Source organism: Pleuronectes platessa, chromosome 13, assembly GCF_947347685.1.
Source record: "Pleuronectes platessa chromosome 13, fPlePla1.1, whole genome shotgun sequence".
Taxonomy (NCBI): Eukaryota; Metazoa; Chordata; class Actinopteri; order Pleuronectiformes; family Pleuronectidae; genus Pleuronectes; species Pleuronectes platessa.
In genome coordinates, this window is record NC_070638.1 from 15,868,018 (window position 1) to 15,886,417 (window position 18,400).

Consider the following 18,400-nt stretch of genomic DNA (forward strand, 5'->3'; position numbering starts at 1 on the left):
TGTTAACGTTTGTTCACAGGCTTGTCGGAGGGACGGCCCCGCCCCGCGGCTCTTTGTCTCCCGTGGTCCCTCAACAGGTTAGAAGTCAATGGAGGGCCTTGTGCGGAGGTGGCAGGGGCATGGATGGAGCCGCCTCTCACATGGCGTTCACACAGGGGGAGGACCGGCTCGGATCACTGTGACACTTGTTAGTGTGGGGCCACACAACATCGCTGGGGTTGCCTCTCTCCCTCTCCCCCCAAGGGTCGTGCGCGATATTCAGCCCTTTAAACAAACTAATGGTTGAGGCTGCGTGGTTGCTTCAGGGTAAGACGATCTGCACTCAGAGGCCTGCGGTGACCACAAAGAAACGCAGTGCACAAATGTATCTCACAATCTCCGTTTACCGATCGGACTTACAATTAAATGAGGTCAGACCGTCATTTGGGCCACAATCTGCAAAGATGGCGAATCCAGACTTTAAACGTAGATGAGAATGGAAGAGATACACATTTGTGGCCCCTGAAGGTGCCGCACCGCTTAGGAGTTTTGAAGACTCTGCAGGGCCAAAGCATGGGAACATCCAAACGGGGAGAAAGGAGACAGAGAGCCATAGATAGAGCAACACACAAACAGAGGACGGCTTTGGGAGACAGAGAGCAGCGGGCAGAAAAAGACGCACAGAGGCTGAAGAGGGACTTAGAGCCATGACTGAAGCCTAACTGTCATGAGAAGATGAGGGTTGCCATGGTCACCCAGGAGCCACCCAGCAAGCATGCGAGCAGGGGAGGCTCCGGGGCCAGGGGCCTGGGCCTGGGCTAGTGGATCACATGCACTAACCAGGGATTATGTGCATAAGTGATGAGCGCTAAGCCGGCAGGTGAAGGAGGGAGGCCCTGGGACAAGGAGCGCGCCATCCCTCAGGACAGCTCCCCCTGTGAAGAGCGAGGACTTTTTTTTTTTTCCAAGTGAGGCTGATCTGCCGTGTGAAGGAGACTCAGCCAGAGGTCCTCGAGTGCTGAAAGGGCATCCCCCGGGCCGCTTTCACCACGTAAGTGGCCAAAACGCCGGTCTTGTGAGTCATCTTGAGCGGCAAGAATGGGCCATCTTCACATTCATAAATCCCAGAGCAAACACACTCATGGATATGGACTAATCTTGGATGAGGATAAGCACCACACGGCCGGGCATCAGCAGGGCTCAGGGTTTTCAGCGTGTGACGTTTGAATAATAGATAAAAGATTCACCGTCTTTATCCATCAGAAGGAAAAATAAATCTAACCTAAGCACCTGCTAGGTTATCTTTACCGACTTACTAGACTTGTAAAAAGTCTTATTTTTTTTCGACTGAGGAGCAACAGGTTCACCGGTTGTTTTGCTGCTCGGAATCAATCCTCGTAATATCCATGGCCTTACAGGAATGTGTTTGAACCTTGATGGCACAAAGAAATCACATTCTCATGGAGCACGGAGAGAAAAAAACACAGTTAACCAGCCTCCCCCCAACACCTTTTCAAGACGATAGTGTCCCTGAACATATTAACATGTAAATACACTTAGACACTTTGACAATGCACTGAAATGCATATAATCTACATGCTAACTAGTCCTTTAAAGAGTTTCCACTGCTGAATGTGGTGCAGGAGCACTTTCAAGTCTGGGTTTTAAAAATTAAATGTGAGGCCTCTCTCAGAAACTCTTAAAAGCGTTTTTCAATTTGATGAGGGATAAGGCGATGACTGGGTTCCCTTTTCAAAGGAGGAGACCCAGAGTTCAATAAGACTTCAGTCTCATTGCCTTTGCCTCCAAGTTGAAGATCTAAATGCTTTTTTTTTTTTTTCAAGAAAGAACCCACCACGTTAGGTGACAGATGGCAGGTTGTTATGCTGAAATACCAGTTGCTATGGTGCCCCTTTTTCCTCCGCAGCTTCACTTGCAGCAGCTAAGCATCCCCTCCGAGGCCGGTGTACTGACTTGGAATAAGCTGACTTGAAACCGCTCAGGTTGTTGTTGACAAACATGAGCCTAGATGAGTCTCCTAATCTCCCGCTCCTTTATCCGCTCTTTATTGCCGTATAAACAGGCCTGAATACGCTAAAAAAACTAAACCTCTGTTTTCAGCCCTCTCTTATCTCACACCGGGTTTAATCTAATGCCCTCTACCCTTTCTACATCTCTGCCTCGGCTAAATTCGACCATATTTTGGATTCGGCGCATCGCCATGACGACCAGTTATTTCCCATCCTTGAGCCCACCCCCTCAAGCTCCTCTTCTCCATTGATACTGCTACCTCCCCCTACCCCTGCTTTTTTTGTCCGAATAAAACAAAGCGCGGAGTGAATGTGCTCTGAGGTAGGTAAATGTATTCAGTGACATCAGCCAGGACGAGTCTATTCTGCCGGATTCCTGTACCACTTGTTTCCAGCCTTGTCTGGGGGCCGGATACTCTGTTGGCTCCATTGTCCCACGTGTATTCCACACAGGCCCGCAATTAATGGAAGCCTTGTCTAAGGCTCCTGGAGCAGAAACTGCTGTTGGGGAGGGGGACAAAAGGCGGGCAGAGCCAGGGGCTGGGAGTTGCTATGGAAGGGCCCCCCTTCCCTCTATAAGGGGGAATTCAAAGGCAGAAGGAGGGACGCAGAGCGAGCAGAGCACTGGATGAGATGTTTAAGTGATCCCTCTGTCTGTGCCCTCCCCATCCTGGCCTGAGATGTTTTCATGCCAGCAGTTGAAAGGGAACCTTTGCGGTATTTGATGATGTGGATGGTCATTTGACTGCCCAGTCAGCAGAGGTGGCTGGGTGGAGGAGAGACCGAGGACCACTGTGTTTGGACTGGGATGGAGAGCAGTGTGGCAACTGTCAAGTTACCATTCAACTATCCATAGCTGAAATATGTATTAAGATATCACTTGATATTGAATCAATTTGACTTTGCAGTGTGTCACATCTGCCTCCACCACATGAGCGGTGGTAGTCACACGCTTTGACCACCCAGACTTATAATTTCCAGAGATGAAGGTTCATTATATACATAATGAAAATACTGTATATTCTATAGAATGACATGGAATCAACTTTCTCAAATTCTTTGCTCTGACATGTAAAATCAGTCAGCCTTCATTAAAGAGGATAGACAAGTTTTAGACGGGTTTAATAGGAAAGGATCTTGCTATCTCACTTCTTTTCCACTTGGGTAAGACATTAAGATCAGAAGAACATCATCAGCTTCAAAATCCTCACATATGCATCTGGGTTTCATTCCTCATACAGTTCCTATGACCTGGCTTTAGAAGCCCTGGATGCAAATGTCTGAACTACATCTGGTATAGAGAGACAGACATATTGGACAAAGAGGGTTGAAAACTATTTGTCTGCTCAATCCAGAGTTTTTTTTTAATTATAGTTCATGGTACTGGTCCCTCATAGAAGCCTTGAAACAGCAACAAAACCAAGTAGTTAGAGTGAGCTTTTGGTTTGGAGTCAGTGAGTGATGGCAAGTTACAGCTTTATAATTGATCATTTTCAATTAAATACTATCTTATTAGTTCAGGTTTTTTTTGCATCATTAAATCAAGGTGAAGTCAAATCCTCCTGCAAATTGGCCACTAGTAATGCTTCCTCTAGGTGGAGATTCTTAATAATAATAATTAAACTTCATCTTGAACCTATTTCAAAATATATATATATATCTCAAATTTCTAACTTAACTGTCTAATCTCTTCATCTTGATCTTGAGCATTATTGGTGTACCCACCCGGGACAATGAGAGAAATAAGTCGGATGTGTCATTTTATATCAACTAACCAAACCCAAATCATCAGTAGCCCAGTGCATGTCTTCCTGCCACACTTTCCTTCCACATGTGGTTATCAGTCACAAGCTGGACCTTGATAGCTTCCATCGCCGTCTGGACCCCCCCCCCCCCCCCCCCCCCCCCCCCCCCCCGCTGCAGGGTTCCCACACTGATACAGATCAGGAGCGTGCTATAAACCTCATGTCTTCATCTCCATCTGCACAATAAAGGCTTGTTTGTGACAGAGCAGCAGGCTCAGTGAAAACACAACTGATAGGACATAATTTATTGCTTCGTGGCCTCTTCTCCAAAAACCTTCTCATCCTGTGTATACAGAGCTCTGCCTCCTTTAAAGCAGCAACATGTTAAAATATCCAGTGACAAGATTAACTGAGCACTTGGGGGGGGGGGGGGGGGGGGGGGGGGGGGGTTGCAGAAGTGGGAAACAGAAAGGTTTTTATACCACATTAAATTTACATATGTAAAGGAAAAATTACCTCTTGTGTTTATCTGCTAAAGCTCGATAACAACAAGTACAACACTGACTTTAATGCTCTCTTTTCAATAAAGAACAATAAATCGTTATATGCATTTTTCGACTAGTGTGTTAATTAGTTATATATGTATGGTCGAGCTCATTCCGCTGGAGGTTTGATTTAATTTAATATTGACTCAGGTCAGGAAGCCAGTGGTGCTTGTCGTCGGCCTGCTCGTGCACACAAGAAGCTGCGAATGCAAACACTGACCTGCTTTTGGGGTCATTTCACCTCTGAGGATTTAGGAGCTTTACAGAGAGTGTTTGAAGTCCATCATAGAGATAGAGGAGTCTCACAGTAAACATGGACCAGACAGAGATGTCTGTCATTAAATAAAACACTGAAACTACATGGTACAAGTAACATGTGCCCTGACAGTGGGATTCAAGTGGCTCTTTACTTGTTGTTAGTAAATAAATACTGTGTAAAACCAGTGGTTCAGACCAAATGAGTAAGATAAGACATAACGTGTCAATTGTCACAGTACTACGATTAATAATAATGATAATCACAATTTCTGTTTTATATTTATCCAGCAATGCAATACTTTCCATAACAGAAAACCATGTTTTATAGGGAGAAAAATAAAAACTAATATTATTCAACATTCATACTGTGCTTAATATTGAATATGTGGGAGGAGAAAAAAATTAATCTTGTTTGATAAATAAAAAGAAAAAACAATAACAGTGTAAAGTTTGAGTATTTTATTAGATGTATCAAATAATCATTTAGGTTTCCCAAAACATACCAGTTTCTATCAAACACGTGACGCCTAAAGTTGACAAACTAAAAGATTAGGAACAGAAAATGAAAATAAAGTAATTGATGAATACAATTTAAAACTATTCTACTTACCAACTGCAACTCACCAAGAAGAAGCTGCCGCACAGATTGTGGAGATAAACAAATGAATCCTTTGATATATTTTCTAAAACCTTTGAATTGAAATTCTTGGTCAGACAGGTTTTAAATAACTCCTCAGCCTCGGCCCAGTCGCTGATAACAGACCAGAGGTGTCAGAGTTCATGGCAGTGAGAGGACAGACTGAGTGTGCAGGAGATTTTCTTCTTCACTGGACATCAGGCCTGGAGTGTGTCAGAGGATGAGGCCTTCACTGCCTCTCTGAAGCACTCGCTGACCCCTGAAACCAGAGTGTGTGTGTGCACCCGACAGAGGTGAACGCTCTGTTTCTCTATAGACACCTTGTTAAACATTCAACTTTAACATAATGAGAGAAGAATCAGATTATTCTGTTGCAGAGGATGAACCCAATTGAGCCATGAGGCTGTTAAAAGTGATTTCTATTCTCCACTTCATCAGGGTTATTATGGGATACAGACCCACAATACTGGCAATCAAAAAAAGATGATAAAAGTGTGAAAAGAATGTGATGAGTAGTGGTTCAGAAAAACACATTTATAGAACATATTATATCCATGTAGCCTCTTTATGTTTTTTACATTCTAGATTTATAGACGATTATTAATCCTTTCAACATTTTAGGATGAATAGGTAAATAATAACTAACTCGACAAAATAATGATAGATGTCTAGAAGGATGCCACAGTACAGGATCTAAAATGAATGTAACCCAGCAACAGGTGGCAATTCTGTGTCAAAAACTACCAATTGCTTTAAGATCAATGGAATTTATTTGGTGTAGCAGCTGCTGAAATGCCATTATTCCGACTTTTACAACGTCATTAGTCTAAGATAAATTGTTAAATCCACATTTGCACGCTTGTTCCGTGCAGCAGCTTTGAACGTGGACAGCAGCACTTTCCATCACACCTCACTCCCGCAGCATCCTGACAGCTGGTAACCAATGGCAGCGTCCGGTCGCACGAGCCCCGCCGCCTCCCTGCGCGCTCATTGGCCGCACCGACGGAAGCAGGGAACCCGCGCACGAGCCGCTCGCGTGCAGTCTGCGGCTCTATAAATAAGCATCCAGGCGCGGAAACCCGAGACAGAGTCAGTCTGACATTTAGCATCAGATCAGTGCGCTGAGGTTCAGTCGGGACACGGAGGACCGCACCGGGACTGGACTCGTCTCTGCCACTGATTCCGTTATTTTACTTTTTACGGTTACACACTGTTTCAACTCACGGGAAGATGCCGGCAGGAACTTTGGAGAGAACGTCTCCATCCGCTGTGGCTGCAACTCCGGCAAGTGGACACTCCACACCGGAGAGACCCCGAGCCCCGACGGAGAGCAGAAAGGTCGGTCCTCGCAGTGTTTTCATTTGAAACCTGGATTCATTTGTTTGCTTAAATGTTATAATGAAAACTATCATAATAAAAGCATTTTCAACCTTGTGTCTCTCTAGTCCTCCAAACCCATCATGGAAAAGAGAAGACGTGCACGCATCAACGAGAGTCTGGGGCAGCTGAAGACCCTCATCCTGGACGCACTGAAGAAAGATGTAAGCACATGCACAGATGTCTAATTTGAACATGCTTAGATCACTACATTTCCATTTAAATATGCACACATTACACATTTTAACATGCTGAGATTACAAAACTTTCACGTTAACATTCTCAGTTCACTACATTTTCATTTTTAAATGCACAGATCAATACATTTTCACATTAACATTCTCAGATAACTACATAGTCATTTTAACATGCATAGATTATATACATCTATTAATGATCTTTAACCTAAATTGTGAACTAACTTGACATTTTTGTGTGTTCAGAGTTCCAGACACTCCAAACTGGAGAAGGCCGACATACTGGAGATGACCGTCAAGCACCTCAGGAACATGCAGCGACTTCAGATGACAGGTATTGTAACTATAACCATTTGTGGATTGACCATGCAGATGTGCCGGTAGTCGTTCTGGGATGTTTAACTTTAGATGCTACACATGCTACAACCACTGCAAGATTTACTGCCCCTGCATGCACAGCTGTATGTGTTTGCCATCGGGCTGCAACATGAATAGAATCAAACTTTTTATTATTAAAATTTAGACAATTTGTCAAGTAATATAATATAAAATAATAAAAATCAATCAATCTTATTTATCTGTTTATCTATATATTTATGAGTCTTTCTTTTTTCTTTGGCAGCTGCTGTGAACACAGATCCATCTGTCCTGGGTAAATACAGAGCCGGGTTCAGCGAGTGTGTTGGCGAGGTCACCCGCTTCCTGTCCACGTGTGAGGGGGTGAACACAGAGGTGAGGACCCGTCTCCTCTGCCACCTGGCGGCCTGCGTGACCCAGATCAGTGCTGTCAACTTCTATGGCGCTCACCCGGGCGCGCTCGGACAAACCAACACACACATTCCAGCTGCCTCAGCCCCGCAGGTGCCTTGCAAAATTGGCTCGACGATGCATGTTTCCCCGGAAGCGATGAAGCTCTACGGTGGCTTCCAGGTTGTGCCTGCGCCAGATGGACATTTCACTTTTCTCGTGCCCAGTGCGGCTCTCATACCTCTGGGTGCACAAAACAGTCACCCGGTGTCACCCGTCGCACCCCCGGCCACCTCAGACTCTGTGTGGAGACCATGGTAGAAAATCACCCCACAACAGATTGTGGGGAGAAAAAGGACTATCACAGAATAAAACATATTTTTGTACATTTTGTAAATTATTTTTTAAATACCTACCTGAGAGGGATGTTTACACATATTTGTGTTTTTATAAGGAGGATAGATATTCTTGGCCTTATTTTCTTGGCCTGTGATTTCTGTTTTTGATATGGCACAATTCATTTGGCTCAGGAGGTCAAGAAAAGCTCTTGTATAGCTCTTGAAAAGCACTGTATTTTTAAGATGAATAAAATGTTTTTTTGATGTTTACAACAATTTCTGCAGCCGTGGTGTCTCGGTCATTTCTCTTCTACCAAAAAACCTCAATCATGTAATGTTGCTAATGTCCATTCATACAGACGCAGATGAGCCTGCATGTGCAGCCTTCGGGTCATACCTTACCTCAGACCTGGGGGAGGTCTTTATAAATGAACACCCCTTGCACATGCACAGCAGCCGTTTAAACAGAGCCCCCCGTCTGCAAGCCATGTCCCCACCTGATAATCCCCTTCGCAGCGACATGGGAATCTGTTTTCTGGCTTGAAATAAATACCTCCCTAACGTGGCTGGGAACCTGAGATGTCGTGTTGAGCCCAAAAGACGTGCTGCCAGGCAGTTAGGAGGGCGGGACCGGGTCTGCTGACACGCGCAGGCCTGTCTGCCCTCCTGCCAAAGGGGAAGTGTGAAATAGATAGGGCATGGTGGCGAACCTACTAGGGTTAAATGATGACTGGGCTGAACAAGACACTGACATTACTTAAGGATTAAGTGTATGTTGTTACTTTTGAGGATTATTCTCTGCACCTTTCTGCTACCAGAAGATATCTGATATTCATCTAATGTGCAGACTGTCGCTGTGATATGAAATGATTTGATATGTGTTTTTGAACAAAGCCTCAAGATCATCATCAGCGACAGCAGCAAGCGCCCCTGCAGAGTCAGTCAAATCTTTGTCCGTTTAGCGGACAGTTGAAGGCCTGACAGTCCCAGCGTGTGTCTTGAGCGTGGTGCTCACACAGCAAGCCACAAGCAGAGCGTGACCGGAGGTCACAGGTGCCCCTCATTCACACTGCACAGACAAGGGCTGCGTAGACAGCATGTTGCCCTAAATCTGGCAACCCATCAACCGACCTGGCAGCCCATCACCAGAAGACAAGGTCTCCCTTTGACGGCATCAAACAATCGCACCTCCAGAGGAAACTCTCACATAGTCCACGGCCATTTGGTTGTTCCTGATTTACTATTCATGGAATTTAAGCGATTATGTCGCAACAGCAGCAGACGTAACCACTAGTCTCTGAGTTGCCTCGGTTTCCTTGAAGAACGGGTGCCCAATATTTCGCAAATACTGTCTGTTGTTGGAGCCAAATCCTAAATTTGAATTTAGTATGCCAATTAAAGTTATTGAAAATGTGCAAATTTGTGCAAAAGTCAATTAAGTTCACATCTCTGTTTTGGCCCGGCTGAGAGAAGAGTGGCAGTAAGGAGGACTTAAAGACAAAAATAGAGCTCCCCCTCTTATCAGAGCATCCTTTGAGAAAGCCGTCCGAAACACAAAAACAAAGACGGGCCCCTCAGTGGCTCAATGGCTCCTCTCTTTGTGACCCTCTCCATCTCTATAAAGGGCCTTCCCCTTGTTTATCCAGTCAGAGGTTTAATGGCCAGGAGGGGGTAGGACCATGCTGTCACTTTCACCATGCTAAAGAAGGTCTTATTGTCGGCTGCTCCCAAAGGTCCTGGTCCTAAAGGCTGTTTGAGAACTCTTCAGGCCGGGGCTGCACTCTTCAGATAAGAGGAGTTGTGAAGTGCCAGGTCGCTGCCACAACCACACCTTTAAGTGATGGAGTAGCTGGAGTGGTTCTGTGTGAAGCAGCTTCAGTAAAATATAACATAAATATCAATGAAATGTGCTCTGTTTACCAGTGTCACTCCCCTCTTACTATGTTTTGTCTTATCCCCTCTCCCTGCTCCTCCCCAGTCAACACCCCACTTTTAAGTAGTATTTTCCCAAAACCAGTAAAAGCAGAGAACAGTAAACACGTAGCTGGGCAGGGCCTGAGGTCTGTGATCGATGGCCTCCTCTCACAAACACAGTGACAAAGAGTGACAGGTTCCCTGCCTAACGACACTGTCTCCCTCTGACACACACCGGAAGCCTCCACCGCCTCCGCCTCGTAGGGGGAACCGGCGCGGTATTGTTCATAGGGTTGTTATGGTGCATGATGGGGGTGGAAGTAGTCAGCGGTGGTTCACATCAAGGCAAATGAATAGATTATGCACTCGATATCAATGGTGAATGGACAATACTCTTTGTCCCTTCACTCCGATTCATCCCTTTTTGATTTAGCAGGTTGTTTTTTGGAAAACTCACAGAAACTGTAGGAAGTGCAGCATCCGGGGGTGGATTTAGTATCGCCAGGGCTCGGTTACACTGAAGTGGGAAATTTATAACCTCGGACCCACCCAGAGAGATGATGCTGTGGCCATTAATACTGAGTAGCTGAGGTAGTACATCACAAGTCAGTGCATCTTCAAAAGAAATGTGTTGAGTGTCGGAGAGGAGGTGGGAGGTGGGGGTCTTGTTTACGCTGTAGTTCTTGGCCATGCGCCCGTGAAGGCTTATGAAGAGGACCATAAAGATACACTTACACTGCAGGTGTTCCTTCAAAGTGAGACATCCCATAATACACATGCTCCAATTACAGCCTTAACTTTTGGTCTGGCTTTAGCTGATAAGACTGAAAAAACATGTGTAAGGGATCGATTGAATTAACCTGAAAGAGAATGAAACGGTCAAAGTGAAGCTGAAAGGATAAATCTGGTTCACTGAGGAATTACGTTATTTTTGTAACGGTTGTTTCTGTAGTTTTGTCCATTTCTCTTACAGGTAATTTCATTTTTCTTTTCAAGTTTGACATGCCATACCTGCATTTATTGTGTGTATTATAATTGTTATAGTTTTGTGAGCCAAATTTATTTGAAAATAGACCAAAACACACAAGTGCTGGAGGAAAACCAGAGGAAAGAAATGTCTGCATGTATCTTGGCCTGTTGAACTTAATGCAGCAGTAATGCAGAGCAGTTACTCTGGTGAGATCACAGAACTGAGTGTCTGAAGGAGGGGTATCGCAGGGCGTTCCTTCCTGCAGCAGCAAGACTGTACAGTCAGCTCTGCTCCCAGTAAAACTAAATGCACCACCACTATGGACACTTTAACAATTCTGAACTGTGCAATATACACTGTACTATATTCATTTGAAAATATAAATGGTTATGTGCAATCCAGTCACTGTACATATTCTGACACATAATCTTTTTCTTTACACTGTATAAACCGGTTTAATTACATTTATATTTTTTTCTATATATTTGTTCTGTATTTAAATTTCCTTTAATACCCCTTAATATACATGTAGCACATAAGGAGGAGGTTAGGTGTTGTAGGTTGGGCTTGATTATATGTAACAGTCACTTTTATAATGGCTGCACTGTACACATGAGCAGTATGAATATGTTTCTAGACTAGGTGATGAGGAAGCCAATGACTGGGAAGCATGACTGAATGAATGCAAGGTTGATGATTCTCTAACTTTCAAGAAAAACTATATCTGGTAACACTACTTTTACACGATTCAAAATGTAACTAATGCTTTATAGATGTTTAATAAATCATTTATAAATTTCAAAATATATAGATGAGTAATAACTGAGTTGTTACCTATAGATGATTAATCAGAAATTAACTTCTAACCCTATGAGCTGCCAGGTTGCAAAAATCCCCCCTTTCGGAGCTACCGTGGGTGTGGCCAAAAACCCATTAACACTTTATTGACATTTACATCAGCCAGAGGTGAGGTGTACATTTACCTTTTCAAGTATCTGTACTATACTTAATCAGATTTGTTTCCGAGTACTTTTCACTACATATAATCTGCAAATATCTGTACTTTCTACTCAACTAAACTTTTTACAATGCATTGTAGTAATTAGTATTATAGTTCACAGTGTTTTTTCAAATACTTTTTTCCTATATATTTTTTTACTTTTTAATATTTATATTTAAAAGCAAGTAGCTACTTTTATGTTCTCAAGATGGAAAGTTAGAGCGATCACTTTGCGGTTGCATTTTGGTCTATTTGTTTGTACTTTCACTTGAGTAAAATGTTTGAGTACTTTCCCCACCACTGACAACAACAGGCAGCTGTTTTATCAGTGCTGCTGGGAGACGAGGCACTCTCAATTTTGATGCTTACGTTTAGAAGTTAAAGCAAGTCAAAGTTTTTCCTCTGAAAACAGGAAGCTATGACTGACTTGCTAAGTGCTGGACTCATGTTATATTGAAGATTATGGGTAGCAATATCTTTCTAAACCAGCCTTCTAAAGCATACTCAAACATCTCCAGGACTCGTTCTCAGCTGCTCATATGCAGAAACTTGAGTTTCTTAAAGGACGTTTCACCTCTCTCCTTGAAGTACTCAAGCGTTCTTTTATCACGTCTCTACATCGGGAAACAAAAGCCTCTTCAGAAATTACTTCTGCCTCTAGAACTTGGAGCGTGGGAGGTATACGTCAGTGGTTTTGCAGCTACGTTTTGCTATGACTCTTCTCTATATTGTAATATACAATGAGGGGCTGCATGCATGCATAATAAAAACCTCTCCATCTGTGGAGCTGGAAACAAAAGGAGGAACGCCCCAGAAGAGCGAGGTCCATGGGGCCACAGATCCTGATTCAACCTCCATAATTGTAAAGTGATGATAAGGAGCTTATTGCTTCTTGTTATCCTCCAATAGGAACGGACAAGACAAAGGGGCAGTATACCGGTATGCAAAAAGATTACCATTATGGTGACACCTCCCCGTCCACTTAACACCCAGATCGGGTCATCTGTGCTTAATTTGGTCAGCACCACCAATTTGGCCTCCAGCCGGGGGTCTGGGTGCACTGAGGGGTAAATATTGACCCTTGTTTGTAAGCAAGCCTCTCGTTTAGAGTCTGCAAAATGGCCCGTTTGTGTTCCTGAGATGTTCAGGTCATCGTATCATGGAGGATGTTTGTCGCCCTCTCACAGCCTGTCAGAGAGGATCTAACAGACACCTGTTCACTTTAGAGCCGTCGTTTGTCACGACTCACTGAACTCATTGAAGAGAAGCAGGGGGGAAAAACAATGAGAATTAGAGTTGAGTAAAAATATGTTTTTTCCACTGAGGCTGATGATGTTTGTTCTCAGGGCTGACACACGTATCCTGACTTATTGATGCAGTAAGATATTTTTAATAATAATATTGGTGCCAAAACCAACATAAAGAAACTTGATGTAAAGTTAGTTTACATTTTTAGATCAAATACCCTCCTCTTGAATTCTTGCCCTGGGCACTGTGTCTCAGATGACCTCTACTCTTTGTCCGGGGCACCCTGCCCTGCCCTCGACGCCCCCCTCCTCACTGACCAGTCTAAACTCTGTGGGAAACCCCCCAGTGCTTTGTGTTGTTTTGGACATTGTGTGTCTCACTAGATAATGTCTCCACCCCTCTGTTTCTCTCCTCTCCCATCTGAGGAGCTGCTGTGTGGAGCGTGGTGTCCGGCACTAACTGCCGACTATGCAGGGGCCAGAGATGGGATCCTAGTGTGGGGGTTAAGAGCTGCTTTTCTCTGTGCCCCACAGGAAGGCACTCAGACCCTGCTGCTTAAGATTGCCAGGCCATGAGAGTAATTGGCAGTGATGGAGGGTGACAGGTTGAAAGATTACTCCATTCAACCTATGAAACAAAACTGGACAAGCGCTGGTATTGCTCAAATGTATAATTTTCCAGAAAGACAAATAATGTATCACGTAGAACTGTGGTTAAACTGGTAGCCCTTTGAAAAGGCACCTGGGGTTTGTTTAAGTACGATGAATTGCAAAAATATAAAATAACCTAAGTTCAAAATTTAAATGGATTTAAAAACTTTTCTATTTTATTTGATCTTTTAAAGGGTTTAAACCTGAGTAAGCTAATTGTTGGCTAATTGGGGTCAGTGCAACAGGCTGTTAACACATCCATGGTATGGCTTACATGAAAGTGAGTATTTGCTTAATCACATATCCATCACACAAAGAGCCATAATAGCATTTCAATTGTTGTCAGGATCCTTTTAGCTCTATTTCGTTCCCTACCAACTCATGAGAAATACAGTATCCTGCTCTTTACAGGATGTTACTGTTCACCTGCTCTATCTGCTGTTTGGGGCTGAGCAGATTACTGTATATAAAGCAGATATTTTATTTCATGAGAGACAATCACAACAGTCATTTTGCTCTACAGCAGCATTATACACCAAAATAACTTGCTAAAAGAAGCTTAAATGCTAGAGTGGAGGGGAACTGCAGTGTGGGGGGGAAATCCTCTGTGGGTTCTTCACCATGAGAGACACCTATCACATAATATGTAGACTTTATAACTACTGTTAATATAAATTATTGACCAGAGCAGCTCTGAGTACATATTTAGGAGGTGTTATAAGTGCTAACCCCAACGCAATCAGAAAAACCTCGGAGACAGCCAAGCTCGTACACTATATTAAATAATTGAATCCATGTTTTGTCAGTAAAATGTGTTTTTTAAGTTGGCAAATCTTATTTACTTCCTTTTTTTTGCTGTTCTAAATAACTCATGTGATGATTTAAACCCAAGCTTCCCACTAAATAAAGAACATACACTTTACGGCTTCCATATGTCTTGCTGCGCCTTTCCTAACAACCCTTAATGTTAAATGCCTGTTTTACCCCATAGTTTTAGTCAAGTGAGGATTAGCCCCTAACCTAAAGACCATCCTTCCAAACGCTGGAAACAAGACAGCCAGCACTTTTTGTCGTGTGAATTGTGATGTCATTCAACTCAGACTGAGGACCCAATCGACCCCCTGGCCTTTGACCCTTATTAAGCCAGGGTTAGAGTGCTGTATTCAAGGTGTAGCCATCTGTGTGCCTTGTTGCTGCACACAGAGGCTTCCCTCCTCCCGTCCGCACCCTCGCTCTTTATCATCCCTGTGGTGATCGGAGGACGACCGGTTGGTCTCCATCCGTTTTTAAAGCGGTAGACGACAGAGTGGACGATTCAATTAGACAAGCTATGTCTAGAATATATGTGTGTCTAGGCAGTGTTGAATACCAACTAAATATAATTACTCAAAATCGACTTTACACGTCTACTTCACTATATTCTATCGGGAAATATTGTACTATACTCATCTGAATATCAAGATACCCAATGCATATTAATAAAAAGCAGTAGAAAATAATTTTCTAAAAGATCAGACACCAAGAAAAAACAAATACAGAAAAGGAGAAAAATCCAGTTTCCCTTTTAAACCTTTACTGTTGACATGATAAAACAGTCATGAGAAATATCACACATTTAACTGACTGTTTTCTCGAGTGCGTCAGATTTTTGGAATCCCCAAACTGAAGAGCACCGTAGGGACATTACTCACCACACCAGTAATCCTATCTTTTTGTGTTTTGATCATAGACTGAGGTCAATTTGCAGATCATGAATTTAATGTTTTTTTAATTAAATGTCTACATGAGGAAAGTATTATCCTTTATTGACCTGTAACGTGAACAGATGTTTCGACCTTTTTAACTGCAAAACATTTGTTCTTAAGTTTTCTTCTAGAAAAACCGGTGACACTGACGCTGACAGTGTTTAACATAAAGAGCGGGTTTGCAGATCAGACCCACGCTACAGTCGAAAACCCACGTTGGCAGATGATTGACACGTTTCTTTAAATTCTTTTAGAAGTGACAGGATGTTCCGAAAGCAGTGAGTTGAACTTTGAACTTTACCAGGAAAGGGTTCATCCACCTCTCTTATCACCCGGGAGCATACATCTCACTGGTTATCAGCTGGTTTGTTTACAGTGTTGACTCTAACAGTCAGATCATATAATGAGAGTCTTCACGTAAAGAAACAACAAATGCATTAGGACAGAATTTTCACACCGAAAATTTAATATTCAGGGATCATTAGTGAACCTTCGCTCCTTGTGCCATTGCTGCATTCAGAACGTTCACTTCTCAATACATGCTCCTTTATGTTGCCATCGTCCTCCTGAAACTGCACCTTCACCATCATGGGCGAACATTTATCCACTTGACATTTGACGATCATGGCGTCATTGAATGCTTTGATGCTACAGCTCCTGATATCAGGCATCTCATCTGCAGACAGCCGACACACCAGCTGGTCTCTGTCCACGGAGGCGACCACACGCTGTCTCAAAAGGTCGGGGCTGTTGCAGCGCACGCTGTCCTCCCTCTGTATGATATTGTTGTTCCTCAGCACCCAGTCGTGCAGGTACCACATGTGGCAGTCACATCTCCAGGGGTTTCCGTGAAGCCTCACCGTGTGCTCCACGATGAAGAGGTCGAAGAGGCCGGGCGGGAGGGTTTCCAGCTGGTTGTCAGACAAGTAGAGTTGCTGCATGAGCCACTGGTCGTTGAACAGTTTGGGTTCTAACCTCCTCAGATTGTTCTTGTGGAGGTGGATTGATGTGATAGCGGAGAGATTATAGAAGATTAGTTCAGGCAGCAGCGAGAGCTGGTTTTCAGAGAGATCCAGATTCTCAAGCAGTGTGACATTTCTAAAAATGTCCTCGGGAAGGCTGGAGAGCTGGTTGGACGACAAGACGAGGTTGGTGAGAGACGTCAGACGGCTGAGAGAGGACAGCTCAGTCAGTCGGTTTCCTTTGAGGTTCAGCTCCCTCAAATTTGAGACGTTGAATCCAAAGACCTTTTGACTGAAGGTTGTAAGAAGGTTTCCACGGAGGTTCAGTACATTTAGCCGGGTCAAACCGGAGAAGATGCCGTCAGTGAGCTCTGATATCTTATTCCCTTCCAAGTGAAGCTCTGTCAGCTGGGAAATATTCTTGAATGTGTCACATGTAAGATTGCTAATTAGGTTGTTGTTAACTTTAAGGATCTGCAGGCGCGTGAGACCAAAAAATGTTTCTCTTTTCATTTCTTCAAGTTTATTCTGTGACAAGTCCAGGACGAGGAGGTTGTTGAGGTTCAGGAAAAGAAACATAGGCAGATGGGATATGAGGTTTCCCTTCATCTGCAGAGTTGCTATCTGTTTCAGGGAATCAAACAAGCCGGGGAGCACAGTCTTAAATCTGTTGAAGTTGAGCAGCAGTTTCATCAAGTTTTTCTGCCGGGAAAAAGTCCCCATGTATAAATTCTCCAGCCAGGGGTTTCCACTGATCTCCAGCTCCTGCAGCTGAGTCAGATCCTCGAAAGCCTGAGCGTGAATGCTCCGCAGTGCGTTGTTCAAGAAGACCAGCTCGGTGAGTTGGGGGCTCTCCTTTAAAGTGTGAGGGAGCAGGTAGGCCACAGCTGATGTCATTACAATAAATTCCTTGACCTGCTTGGACATGTCCTTGGGCAAAGATGTCATCCGTTCGTCTGCGCACAGAACCTGGAGCGGAGTGAAACACTGGCACCTGTATGGACATGAGGTTTGTGACTCCGTGTTACTTCTGGGACAGAGAAGCAGCATCAGGAGCAGGGTCACACACAAGTGTTTGTCCATTGTCCACTGGAAACACAAAGACAGCTTGTGTGAATTTACAGGGAAGCAAATATGTTGTTTCTGTGCATCGTCTGCGTGCTGTACAAAGCTGACATTAATGAGTTATGCTCATTTCTATAGATTAAGTAGCATGACATACCTGTGTGTTTCCAGGAGCACGCAGCCCTGAATCAGATCTCCTCGTGGATCCCCGGGGGCCCACTGATACATAGTGCAATAGTCAACAAGCCAGAGTGAGGCAAGACAAAACCTTTGGTCAGTTTCCAGACTTGGCCACATTCTCATCTGCAAACACAACGTAGACGAAAGTGCAAATCAGGAAATCTGTTTCACAGAGAAGAACATTACAGAGGTGGTTTTTTTGCTCCTGTAAAATACAACATGTGGGAGGAAGCTGTGGATTTTCGGTCTGTTTTTATTTAATCAAGTCCGTCAGGGTTGAGCCACTGTTTGCCAGAAACAAAACAAATAGATCCAAGAGTCAAATGGGAAAAGTAGATCAATCTTTCTAGTGATGAGCTCAACGTATTTTATTCATTCAACCTCTATATTTTATTAAATTCATTTTTTTGTTGAGCTACAAACAACAGTAGTGTAGAATAATTAACTCAGAGTCACATAAAAAAATGAAACCACATTTACTTCCACATTTTTATTTGAATCTGCACCAAATTTCACACACTCAAAGATATCAGTCCCCCTTTTTTCATCGAGATCCATGAATTATTATCTGAAAAAATCAATAAGAATGTTTAAAAACACCCCATCTTCCCTGACCGCATCCCTTCACTAAGTTTTGTGTTAATCCAACCAGTACTTTTTATGTAATCCAGACAAACAAAGTAACGCAGGCAAAAACATCAAATTTTCATTATGATTGAAATGTTGTGATGTGATCCATATATAGAAATAAGTAAAAGAGAGCATCTATTTTGCCTTCGAGGTGCAGGACAAAAGGAAACAGCCACACAATGT

General features: G+C 43.5%; 2 protein-coding genes across 2 annotated transcripts; one reads left to right on the plus strand and one right to left on the minus strand.

The window, feature by feature from the left end:
• The first annotated feature begins 6,288 nt into the window (after window positions 1–6,288).
• LOC128454827 (transcription factor HES-1-B-like) lies at window positions 6,289–8,110 on the plus strand. Its single transcript, XM_053438384.1, has 4 exons — window positions 6,289–6,532; window positions 6,640–6,735; window positions 7,015–7,102; window positions 7,391–8,110. The coding sequence occupies exons 1-4, from the start codon at window positions 6,425–6,427 to the stop codon at window positions 7,834–7,836; spliced, it is 738 nt and encodes a 245-aa protein (XP_053294359.1). The 5' UTR covers window positions 6,289–6,424; the 3' UTR covers window positions 7,837–8,110.
• Window positions 8,111–15,191: 7,081 nt separating this feature from the next.
• zgc:153913 (carboxypeptidase N subunit 2) lies at window positions 15,192–17,840 on the minus strand. The gene is made up of 2 exons (XM_053438450.1): window positions 17,565–17,840; window positions 15,192–17,431 (listed from the first exon to the last, which is right to left on the minus strand). Exon 2 carries the CDS (start codon window positions 17,423–17,425, stop codon window positions 15,845–15,847), a length of 1,581 nt encoding a protein of 526 aa, XP_053294425.1. The 5' UTR covers window positions 17,426–17,431; window positions 17,565–17,840; the 3' UTR covers window positions 15,192–15,844.
• Between the last annotated feature and the right edge of the window lie 560 nt (window positions 17,841–18,400).

Excerpts from the sequence above, each read along its gene's own strand:
- LOC128454827 (XM_053438384.1), top strand. The coding sequence starts at position 6,425 with ATGCCGGCAGGAACTTTGGAGAGAACGTCTCCATCCGCTGTGGCTGCA. Across the intron at positions 6,533-6,639 it reads CCCCGACGGAGAGCAGAAAG|TCCTCCAAACCCATCATGGA; the intron begins GTCGGTCCTCGC and ends GTGTCTCTCTAG. Across the intron at positions 7,103-7,390 it reads GCAGCGACTTCAGATGACAG|CTGCTGTGAACACAGATCCA; the intron begins GTATTGTAACTA and ends TTTCTTTGGCAG.
- zgc:153913 (XM_053438450.1), bottom strand. The coding sequence starts at position 17,425 with ATGGACAAACACTTGTGTGTGACCCTGCTCCTGATGCTGCTTCTCTGT.